The 12,168-nt window shown below is 47.4% G+C and overlaps 1 protein-coding gene across 1 annotated transcript in view; it reads right to left on the reverse strand.

Annotated features, from left to right (window-relative positions):
* Positions 1–5,756: 5,756 nt before the first annotated feature.
* Positions 5,757–12,168, reverse strand: part of MUC4 (mucin 4, cell surface associated) — a 29,707-nt gene continuing 23,295 nt past the window's right edge. The window contains exons 19-25 of the mRNA XM_012639717.1: positions 11,785–11,944; positions 10,679–10,858; positions 10,184–10,257; positions 8,980–9,044; positions 8,655–8,890; positions 6,844–7,006; positions 5,757–5,955 (exon numbers count right to left, since the gene is read on the reverse strand). Coding sequence (XP_012495171.1) covers positions 5,757–5,955; positions 6,844–7,006; positions 8,655–8,890; positions 8,980–9,044; positions 10,184–10,257; positions 10,679–10,858; positions 11,785–11,944 — 1,077 coding nt within the window. The remainder of the gene's footprint in view (positions 5,956–6,843; positions 7,007–8,654; positions 8,891–8,979; positions 9,045–10,183; positions 10,258–10,678; positions 10,859–11,784; positions 11,945–12,168) is intronic.

The raw sequence follows: 12,168 nt of genomic DNA on the forward strand, positions 1-12,168 counted from the left end.
TTCCTGCTCCCCCAGCTCTTGGTTTGGACCTTGGTTACAACAGTTACTGAGGCCAGCCCTAGAGCCTGCTCAACAGGGAGCTCCTTCAGGGCAGGACCGTATTTGTTCGTCTCAGCATCCCCTGAACCTAGTGGAGCACGTGGCCTGTGGGAGGCTCAGAGAATGTTGAATTGACTCGAATTGCAAGCTCTGGACACAAGATTTGAAAGAAAGGCTGCAATCCTCAATTATTCCTCCCATAACCCATAATTCGCATGTTATTATTTTTTAAATTAAACATGCTTTATTTTTTTCTGTTATAAAAGTGAAACTTGCTTATGATTTTAAAATTTTGAAAGATTCAAAATACCAAGGAAAAAGAGTAGTGGGAAGAGGAAGGAAAGAGAAAGAAAAAAATGTCTAAAATCTCACCTCTTAGATACAATTATTGTTGATGTGTATATCCAATTGTATACTCAGCCTCTCCACTTGGATGTTAATGAGATATCTCACATTCAACATTTCCCAGAGTCCTGATCTTTCCCCCAAACCTGCTCCACCTGTGTCTTCCCCATCTCAGTTAATGTCAATTGCATCCTTCAGTTGCTCAAGCCAGCATCCTTGGCACCATTCTTCATTCCTCTTTCTCTTACGTTTCCCATCCGCAAATTCTGTTGGCTCTACTGCCTCAAACTATGCCCAGAATCCCGCCCCTCCTCATCCCCTCCACTGCTATCACCAAGATGGTGTAAGATGCTACCATCTCTCACCTGGATTACTGCAGTCCACAGTCACTACGGGTCTCCCTGTTTCCACCTTTGCCCCCCAACCCCGGTCTAGTTCCAATATGGCAGCCAGAGCTGTCTTTTTATAACGGAAGGCAGATCATGCCACTCCTTTGCTCCAAATCCTCCCATCTCATTCAGAGGAAAAGCGGCGTTCTGGCAATGGTCTGCAAAGCTGTACATGATTGGCACCCCTCTGCCCATCTCTTTAACTTGCTCACTGCACTGCAGCCACACTGAGTTCTTTGCTGTTCCTTGAATGCATCGGGCCTGCTCGGGCCTTGGGACCTTTGTGTGCATTGCTCGGTCTGCTTAGAAGGTTTCTCCTCTAGACATTTGCTCAGCTAACTCCTCCATCTCCACCCCCTTCATGTCCCTTCTCAGTGAGGCCTACCCTGACCACCCTATTTAAAAATTCAACCTCCCCTCCTCTGCTATGATTTCATTCATAGCGCTGATAACAACTTAACATCATACATACTTTATTTGTCTTGTTTATTATCTGTGCCCCCCAACTAGAATGAAAGATTTTGCCCTTTACCACATCCCTAGGGCTGAGAACAGTGCCTGGCACATAAAAGGTGCTCAGTGACTATTTGTTAAATGAATGAAGGAAACAATGGAACGATGCTGATCGTGCTCTGAATAAGGGGAGTGTGAATATTCGACTGACTTCCTTCTATTTCCAGAGTAGGGCAGAATGAGTTTCATAAAGTAGGTTGGATAAAAATAATTCAAACATCCATCCTGGCATATTTGCTGAGCTCCTGCCACAGAAGAGAGACTACGCTATGTGCCGTGGAGGGTTCAAAGATGTCTCTTCCCACTGGGATTAAAGTTAGTAGGGAAGGTTAGACATCTACAGAAATAACAAACCAAAAGAACTTATGTACACTACATATAGCAAAAACAGAATACCCTTAACATGCAGAGAACTCTTATAAAGCAATAAAAAGACAAACATACCAGTAGCAAAATGAACAGAAGGCTATAGGCAAGTCACAAAAGAATATAATTGTATGAATGAAATCGATACAACCTTTCTAGAGGACAATCTGACTATTTATCTAAAGCCTTAAAAATGTGCCTACTTTTAACTCAGCAATTTCATTCCTCATTTATCTTAAAGAAATAATTAAGAATCTCTGTAGAACTGTTTATAACAGTCAATAAAAGACAAAGACAAAACACAAATAACCTAAATATCCCAATGTAACAGTTTGTTTAAATATAGTGTTATTTCATACAGTCCATAGAAGTGTTATTGACATGTATATTTATTAAGATGTAAATAAGTTCATGAAATATTATTTGGTCTTCTCTTATGTTTTTTAATGGAAACATCTTTTTTTTTTTCTCTTCAAACTACCTTTCATACTTATCTCCAGAGCTTTCCTCTCTAAAATTAAACTATTCCTGTTCCTACCTATAGGATAAAAACCCCAGCTTGGTATAGAAGGGTCTTAACTCATCCAACTTCCTCAGCTCCAGGTCTTATAGCCCCCTCTCCTGTATCCTGTGCCCCTTCCACAGGGAGCATCTCACTAGCCCAGTCACACCCGCTTTGACTCACACGGTTGGCACACTGAGATTCTTCCCCTTTGTTCTTAGAAGCCCAGTTCATATGGCACACTTCATGACTTTGTCAAATTCCCTAGAGAGGAGCTGGTTTCTTAGTCTCTTTACATGCTGTATTATTATGCATTTACGTACACATTTGTTAAATTGTACGTGCTTCGGGTCAAGAACCAGCTAGTGTTCATCTCTGTAGTCACGGAGCCCAGCATGGAGCCCTACACATCAGGGCGCTCGCATGTTTGCTGAGCAGCTGAGATAGATGATGGTCTGTGTGAGCAAAGAGCCCTGAAATATGGGCACTGGACTCTGAAAGTTTCAACAATGGCATTCAGTGTTGAAGTCAAACAGTAAATTTGATGATATAAATGTTAGGAAGCTGCGCTATAATTAGGCATGAATGGAGAACAGTTTGCATAAACGACAGTAACATCACTGTTATATTTAACATAAACCTAATTCTTAGTTTTTCTTCTCTTGCTTTGTACTTCTTCAAATTGGTGATACCTAATACAGTGGTTAACTTAATCTTAATTACTACATATAAGGACACACATGTACATGCAATGCTGATTACTGTTTTTATTGGAAGTCAAAAAATTTGTAACATTTAACTAGCCTAAAAAATGGGTTAAATATGAGATAAACCAGTTAGAAGCATTTGGAAATTAAAGCGTACAGTTATTATTGCATATGAGAGAAAGAGAGAGAGAGAGATGAGAAGAAAGAGGAAGAGAGAGAATGTGGTATATGTGTGTGAGAGAGAATTACTGGAGATGATCCAAGTTATTAATAGCAGAAGTAAGTTACCAAACCAGCAAGAACCAGAAGTACCTGGAGAAAACTCCAAAGGTGTGTATATATGAGGTGAAATGCCACATATTTCATGAAGACAAATGCGGGTGTGGACCTAAACAAGATAGCCTGTCTAAAGTCACCTGTGACCCAGCATGAACTCTGAGAAGGCAAAAACCCAGAGCCATGGAGGCCAACGTGAGGTGGAACTTTTCCTACCAGAGTCTTCATCAGAAGCCTCTGCCACAGCCAGAGTTTTGTAGTTTTCCTCATATAGATCTTGTGCATATTTTGTTAGATTTATATCTGAGTATTTCATTTTGGGGGGGTGCTAATGTAAATGGTAATGTGTTTTTAATTTCAAATTCTAATTGTTCTTTGCTGGCACATAGGAAAGCAATGGTCTTTTGTACACTAACCTTACTTATATTATGAAACCTTGCTATTAAATATAATTGCTTTTTAGTTCTGGGAATTTTTTTGTTGATTCTTTTAGATTTTCTACATAGACTATCATGTCATCTGTGAACAAAGATGGTTTTAATACTTCCTTTCCAATCTGTATATCTTTTATTTCCTTTTTTGTCTTATTGCATTAGCTGGGACCTCTAGTACTATATTGAAAAGCAGTGATGAGCGGGTACATCATGACTTTGCTCCTGATCTTAGTAGGAAAGCTTCAAGTTTCTCACCATTAAGTATGATGTTAGCTGTAGGCTTTTTGTAGATGTGTTTTATCAAGTTGAGGAAGTTCTCCTCTATTTCTAGTTTACTCGGTGTTTTTGTTATGAATGGGTGTTGGATTTTGTCAAATGCTTTGTCTTCATCTCTTGATATGATCAAATGATTTTTCTTCTTTAGCCTGTTAATATGATGGATTACATTAGCTAAGTTTTGAATTTTGAACTAGCCTTGCATACCTGGGATAAATCCCACTTGGTTGTGGCACATAATTATTTTTATACATTGTTGGATTCAATTTACTAATATTTTGTTGAGTATTTTTGCATCTATGTTCATGAGAGATATTGGTCTGTAGTTTTCTTTTTTTATAATGTCTTTGTCTGATTTTGGTATTGGATGAATGACTTAGGAAGTATTCCCTCTGCTTCTATCTTCTGGAAAAGATTGTAGAGAGTTGGTATAATTTATTCCTTAAATGTTTGGTAGAATTCACCAGTGAACCCATCTGCTTAATTCTTGATAAATGAATGCTGCGGCTATGATTTTATATGGAGACTTGATTACACTTTGGGGCTCATTAGGGTAAAGCTATAGCCTTATAAGCAGAAGAGTGGCTTCACCAGCTGGAAGAAGTCATTCTCTATTCAAAGTGGACAGTTTGCAGTCTCTGTTCAGATAAAGATCATGCTTTTCTGGAAGCTTCCTCCAATACCACTTACCACCCACAAGAGAGAGCCTGAGCGCACAGTTCGTATCATGTGACTTCCTTTCTGTAACCATGGCCACACTTGATTGGACCAGGGATGGACAACTGACATAAATTGGGCCAATCAGATTCATTTTTCAGGGATTTGGGATTTAGGACCAACAGGCAGCTACCTAGTTTCTGCATAGAATTGGAATTGAGGTGTTTTAGACACAAAAGTTGTGGACCAACTGTTGTTGGAATTGTTACACCAGATGGCTGTATAAAAGTTCCGCCTGCTGAGAGAGATGATGATGTGAAAGCTGATCAGGTTGCTGGGAACAAGTGGAGATAGAATAGGGCTGAAGGACTGTGGGATGGAGAACCTCAGAAGACTCTACCTGGGGTCTAGGAAAGGACAGAAGAAGTGTATTAGGGATTGGGCACCCCGGATCTAAAGATGGGGTGAATGGCATGCTTGAGTATTCTTGGAAAGAGAGCCAAAACGACTTAATCCCTTTTCCAGGGAACTCAAGCAATGGGGACAGCAATTAGGAAAAAATACTGTGTATTTATCCTTTTGCCATTTCTGTGAAACTGACAGATATCAGCACAACAGGGAGGGATCCCGGAACAGAGAGGCTAGGATACTCCATTTAGAGGTATCTCTGTTCTCCTTCTTAAAGGGTCAGGCTTTGGCCTGTGTTGGGGTGGGGGGATGAAGAAGGTGATCTGGAGTGTGAAACAAGGTCCCAAGTCAGAATTGGAGCAACTGAGGATTTCCAACATGGTGTAATTAGGAGCCGAATAGGACTGCATCCAGTCCTCCCCTGTTCCTCCACCACCCTATGCCTTCTGATGCTTGGGAGAAGGCCTGTGTCAAGTGGAATCCATGGTTTTGACGACACAAAAAGTCAGAGGGACTTTATTTAAATAGACTTTAATTAGAAGTAAACCAGAGTTTTGTGTGCAGAAGCATTGTGCTTAACTTAGGGCTATCACCCCATTATTAACTCTGGTGTGTGTGTGTGTGAAGACCCCATCCATTCGTGTATTTGGTCTTTATGGCCTCTTCCTGTGTGCCTGTGCCTGCTGACATGGCAGTGTTGTCCTTATACCCGTTATTCATTCTCTTTGAAGAATCCCCGTCATCTTCAGTCACCTTCCCCAAAGCAATGGCTCCTGAGGTGTGCGGTGAGGATGGGCTGGGTCCTGAGGTATCCTAGGCCACAGCTGTCCCTTTGGGCGAGGCCTCAGCTTTCCGAGTCCAGGTGGTAGTCGTAGTACTTGGTCGCGGAGCAGCCCCAGAAGCGCAGGACCACAAACACCGCGGCCCCCAGCAGCAAGAGGACGCTCAGGGCGCCAAAGAGGATCCCGAAGAACGCGCCGAGTTTCACACTCAGGTGCTCACAGCGCTCGCCCCAGGCCGTGTAGATGGTGAAGGACACACAGCTGGGGACAGAGAGGGCGCGCGATCAGGGGCGGGGAGGCGCGTGCGCAGCCTGCCCGCCCCGCCTCTTCCGCTGGGGCCAGGGGAGGTTCTCCAGGGCAGGCTGGGCACCCACTGGAGAGAGGCCGAGTCAGCCCAGAGGCCGTGCTGAGGCGAGGCCACCGGGCAAAGGAGGCAGGCGTGGGCCTGAAATACGTGGGTGTGAATTCACCTGGACAGCAGGGACCAGGGCTGGCCACGGGTGGGCGTGCGCAGCCATAAACCCCGCCCCAGCCCCGCCCCTCCTGCAGAGCTGGGCTCCGCCCACGCCCCGCCCACTCCCGCTCCGACCCAATCCGGAACTGCGGCCTGCGCCGGCTGGCGGAGGACGGGCACATTGACCCCACTCCTGTCACCCGAGCCCCTCCGCCTGCTAAGGAGCAGAGGGGCCGTAGGCGCCTCCCATGACCGAGTACTCTTAACGGAGGGGCAGGCCTGGCCCTGGACACCGACGGCGGGTTCCGCTCCCACAGGAGACTGCAGGGTGTGCTCTCAAGAAGCAAAATCAGGTGGAAGAGTTAGGCTTGGGAAACCATCCCCTGCGACTCTCGCGGTACCTTGGGCAGGTTTCTTGTCATCGCTAAGCTACAGTTCTCTCGTCTTCAGCATGCTCCTAATACCCACTTTGTGGCTCATTTGAGTCGCGGAGGTAGTGTGTTTATTCTCCCCACGGAGCAGGCCCTCACAACAGTTCTTTCCCGCTGTCTGGTCCCTGGTCTCTCCCACTACAAGGCGAGCCATCCTAACTTTCACACGTGAGGTGCCCTGGCGTTCCCGGACCGCTAGCAGAGTCTTGCCCAGTTTGGATTCCCCAGCACTGTCTTTCCCCTCCTGCGCCCCGCCCTACGCACCTGCAGCGGGGCCCGTCCGGCAGGTGCTGGCACTGGCCTCCGTGATCGCAGTAGCCTTCACTGCACGGGGACACGCAGGTGAGGCCGCTCTGGGGGCTGTAGACCATGTGGTAGCCCTTGTAGCCACTGCAGCTGAAGTACGTCTTCAGCGTGCTCAAGTTCACTGTCAGGTAGGACACAGATTAACATGGAAAGCAACTGATTAACACTAAATTAATACATTTTCACTCAAGAATTTCATTTTTAGGTGATCATTCTGAGAAATAATTGGAAAGGTGCACAAATGCATATGTCCTTGGATATTCAGATCAGCGCGGTTGATAATAGCAACAATGTTTAACAAGAGGGGTCTTGTTAAATAAGTTACTATATATCCCTATCAAGGGAACCACGGTTTCGATGGTAAGGAAAATGCTTTCGCAAAGAGCATATGCTTTGAACTTGGCCAGACCTGAGTTGCAACTCAGAGTCTACTATTAACTAGCTGTGTGATTCAGGGGAAATTTCTTAACTCTTTCAGCCTCAGTTTCCTTATCTTTAAAAGGAAATGATAATAATAGCACTTGTGAGATTTAAATGAGATAAAGCAGAGTACTCAGTACAGTGCCTGACGCATAGTAAGCACTCAGCAAATGGTAATTATTATGATATATTTAAAATATAAGACACTATCTTCAAACATATCATAAAATAATATGTCAAATGGAAATATAGACACAATATATGAGTAATATGGTCATAATTGTTTAATGAGGTTATCAAACATTAGGTATGATTTGATCCCTTAATAAAAAATTGATATGTGTGAAAGTTCCTAGGCACAAAAGAAAGTTCAGAAGGATGTGTACAAAATATAGTTGTCTCTGAGGATTGGGATTATGGGTTATTTTTTTCCTTCTTTTTGTTAATTTGTGTTTCCTAGAGTTTCTGCAATAAACATATTATACTCATATAATAGAAATTGTGGGTTTTCTTTATCAGCATAGTCAGGGCTGAGGTCTTTGCTCCCTTACTGCCTCCCCACTCCTCCTACCCTGACTCCTTAACATATAGTAGTCCTGAGGGATTTTGCCTTGTTGCCCCAGGAGGGAGGAGGCTTAATCTGGATTCTAGGAGAAGCTCTTGCTTGGTTCTGGATCCAAGTACAACAGCAGTTTCTGTTGTGTTCAGACTGGTCACTACCCTATTCTTTGCCCCGTTCCAGAAAATAGGGTGGGTTAGTCCTTTCTGTCTCTGGCAAGCTTGCCAACTCATCATTCCTGTTCCAGGAGAACCAGGGGCTGTCAGAGCTAAGAGGGGCCTCAGAAATCCTGTCTCATTTTCAGACGGGGGTGTTGAGGCCTGGCCTGGGGACTGTGCTTGCGAAGGGCCATACCCTTCCACAGAGGGTGCTATCTCTGCCCCTGGCCAGTCTCCAGCCTCCAGCTTAAAATCCTCCAGCTGAAGGGCAAAGGTGAGGGGACGTCCTTGTGTATATTTAAGTGCAACAGTATTTTAAGAAAACCATTAGCAGCAATAGGAAGGCCTCAGCTGGAGAAATTGCTCTGTGAAACTGCACACATGTGGGAGCATCAGCAGCATTTTGTGCTCCTGCTCTTGAATCTAAAAAGCTGATGAGTAAAATATTTACATTTTTCTCTCAAAAGTTACAAAACAAAGAAAAGTAAATTAGCGTGACTCTTCCTTGTCTGCGGACCTCCACAGAACACTTTTCTATCATGAGTGTGTGGGGGCCAAAGACCTGTGACAACTTCCCTCTATTAACCTGCCCCCCATTATCCTTGTACTTTCCCCAAGATACAGTAACTCACGAGCCATCTCATCACGCACGTCTTCCCTGGAGATGGGGTGGAAGACCACGTTGTTCCTGGACCCCTCACTCCTCTTCCACCTCCTGGTCGGCACCTGGGGTAAGAACACCTCCACCACCGCGTCCAGGAGCTGGTTATTTAGGAAGTGGATGACAGGGCCCCAAGGGCGGTACTGGAACTTTGAGATGACCTTCCAGTGTTGAGTGGAGCTTCCCGAGGCTGGTGCTGGGGGACGGCTGTCGGGAGGGCGGGGGACAGTGAGGAGGTAAGCGACATGGGGTGGGGGAGAAGACCCAGGGACCCAGGCAGGGACAGTCCGACTTACATTTGTTCCACTTTGCTGTTCTGGAGAAAGGCCCGCACCGCCAGGGTCCCCAGTCTGTATGCCACCTAGGGCAGCGGATAGGGGGATGGAGTGGGGGATGGTGAGGCCCAGTCCAGGGAGGAGACCTCACCCACTCTGATGCTTTATTCATCTCTGTCTGTTTCTGCCTTTGAATGTGAGCCCCAGGATCCCCAGAACGTTTCTCACCCGTCGCTGCCTCCTCACACCCTAGCCCAGTGCAGAGACTGGTGCGGGTCCTCAGTAATATTTGTTGGTGAATGGAGGGCCCACATTACTTTTCCTCTCCTCTGCCTCATCTTACAAGGGGAGAATCTGACGCGAATGGCCCCTAATCCCTGACTCGCCAACTCATTCCCTCCCCACGTGCATATTGGACGTCAGTTGTTTAGGCAGACCGGGGGGAGGTCAGATACTGGGGGCGGCAATGTGACTTAGGAAGAGTCTGCGCTCAACAAGCCCAGAGTCAGGCACAGTAGACAAACACCAACAGATATGGCCACATGCAGCGTGTGGAGTGCTGTGCTGGGAGTAGCAATAATTGGAATAACAAGTTTTGAACATTTGTATTTCAGGCACCATGCTCAGTGCTTTACATACATTATCATTTAAACCTTGATACAACCTATTGACATAGGTACTATTATTGTCCCTATTTTTACAGGTGACCTGCTACATAACGTGTCTAATTATTACACCTGCTCCAGTAAGTGGCCGAGCAGGGATTTGAATCTGGGTGTGTAGGATTCTAGAGCCTCAGCACTCAACAGCTGTGCTACTTTGCCTGTGACTGAGGTGTGGAAGGGCATGGAGCCAAGAAGGGGAGCCCCGATTCCCTTTGGGAAGTCCAGAAGGCTCCCTGGGGGTGAAATGCCCTCTAGGCTCTTCCATATAATACCCAAGAAATGCAGGTCTTGAGGGGTGCTCAGAGGCAGAGGTGGGGGCGACTTGGCACCGTAGGCTCTGCTCATGCTGAGTTGGTGATTCTAACAGCTTTTGAAGTCTCTCTCCTGGGGCTTTCTGACTTCCTAACCCCCCAGACCTGCCCTGGAGCAAGAGGCTCCAGCCTCCTCTGGCAATTGAATCTAGATGAATGACAAGATGAAGGACACACAAGGCATGGCTCAGCCCTTGCCTGAACCTGCCAAGATCCACCTCCCTCCCAAAGCCCGGCTGCAGCACTGACCGAGGCGTTGACATCTGCCATGGAGGCATTTTCGTCTTCACTGAGTGAGAGCTGGATGACTCTTAAGGGAAGCTCTGGAGATGGGACAAATTCATCATCACCTCACAGTTTTACCCAGATTTACTCAAGAAGGCCGTTGGGCCAGCCCAGGCGAACTGCTCTGTGTCACAGTGACAGAAGGTCACTGGAGAAATCAGAACTGGTCCCCCTCACCCTAGTGCTCATTCCATACGGCTAGGGCTTCCCTGACTCTCATCTCACTGAGCCGCGAGGTGTCTGCTGCAGACTTTCCTCAGCAGACCGCACAGGCCAGTGGTCCATGCTGGGACAGCTGCCCTCCCAGCTCCCACAGCCTACGACTTATCACCACCCGAGAGAAAGCGGGAGTTCCGCCTGTGAGTTTGAGGAACTTGGCCCTGGACCCCCGAGTTTTCTCATCTCCCCCAAAGGCAGGAGAAGCGTGGAGGTGGGGATGGCGGGGGCGTCTGGTGCTACCTGGACTCATGGTTGGAGTGAAGTTGTTCCCAGCCAGGAAGCAGCGGGTGTCGGTGAAGGCCGGGGGGCAGGTACACATGGGTTCGCAGCCCAGAGTCTGGGAGATGTAGCAGTGGCCGTGGTTGTAGCAGTAGTTCACAGGACAGGACTTGTTCTGACAGAGGAAAGAGTTCTCCAGAGCTGCAGATGGAGGAAGGAGGTCAGTAACACCACCCTGCGGCCACAGCGGTGAGGGAGTCCCCAGCCCATGGAAACCTTGGGCTGGTTTGGTTTCTTTTCCCCAAAGCCTGCTCAATCTGCATTCTGCTTGTGGGCCACTCAGAACCTCCAAACCATCCTTCTCCCCCTTTCCAGGCTTTTCTCTGCAGGGCAACCCTTTTTCCTCTAACAGGTAAGTATTCTTCCACTTCTGCAGACAGAGTGCAGTGCTTATCAGACCGTGGCATCAGGAAAGGACCCAGAAGGAGAGAGGCCCACCAGCCTGCTTTCCTCCCTCTTTCACTTCCATCTCCTTTTCCGCCTTTAGAAGGCTGTGGTTCTACCCACTGTGGCTTCTTCTCTGAAGACTCAGTAATCTCTAGATGTTATTTGGGGCCTTGGTAGAGCACTCACTTTTCGTGACTCCAGCAGCTCCAAGAGAGAGGAGGAGATGGCAGGGAGAGGGCTCAAAGGGAAAATGAGGCACCTTTGCCTCCAGATCCCCATGGCTGTTCCTCCAAATGTCCTGACTTGTGAGATGCAGAGACCCTGGGCCTCCTGTCCCTGAAGACCCTGAGGAGCCCGACGGCCCCAGCTTGCCCCGGGTTCCCTGGCTGCTGCTGGAAGCCCCTCCCCTCTCCAGACCATCTTCAGTCTTTTTCCCTGTGTTTTCCCCATCAGTGCCTCAGGGGTGCTCTGCCCTGTCCCCTCCCCTGTGCCTCTTCTCCTTCAGCCCCACACCATCCACCACCCCCTTTCCAAGTCCCCCATGCCATACCTACTATACTGAGCGTTGTAAAGATTTTCTGGAATAGGGAGAGAAAGGGTTTGCCTTTGGCTATCCTAGACCCTTGAGACGTCATCTGTCTCTAGAGCCTCCTCCTGTCAGGGGCCTGCGCCCAGCTCACCTGCACAGTGACGCCCATCCCCAGTGAGGTTTGGGGGGCAGGCCTCGCAGCCCTGCCCAGGAATGCAGCTGACATTCGGGAAGCACTGCTCCTCACAGGGGTCCTTGGAGCGTTCGCAGTAGTGGCCAAAGGTGTCCCCGTCACACTTGCAACCAGCCACCTGGAACAATTTGATGATCACAGGGGGCCGAATTATTAAGGGCTTCTGGATGTTTCTGACTGATCTCTTTGATCTGAGGATCCATGGACCCTGCGTCCATGTCTTAGTTCCACCAGCGTCTACTGAGCACCTTCTTGTCCAGGCCCTGAGCCTGCAAGTCCCTGTCTAAAGCCACACGGGTGCCCTGCCCATTTGGCCTCGCTGGGCCATTTTTTACCCTGACC

This window comes from Propithecus coquereli, unplaced genomic scaffold (assembly GCF_000956105.1).
Source record: "Propithecus coquereli isolate 6110/MARCELLA unplaced genomic scaffold, Pcoq_1.0 Scaffold10, whole genome shotgun sequence".
NCBI lineage: Eukaryota > Metazoa > Chordata > Mammalia > Primates > Indriidae > Propithecus > Propithecus coquereli.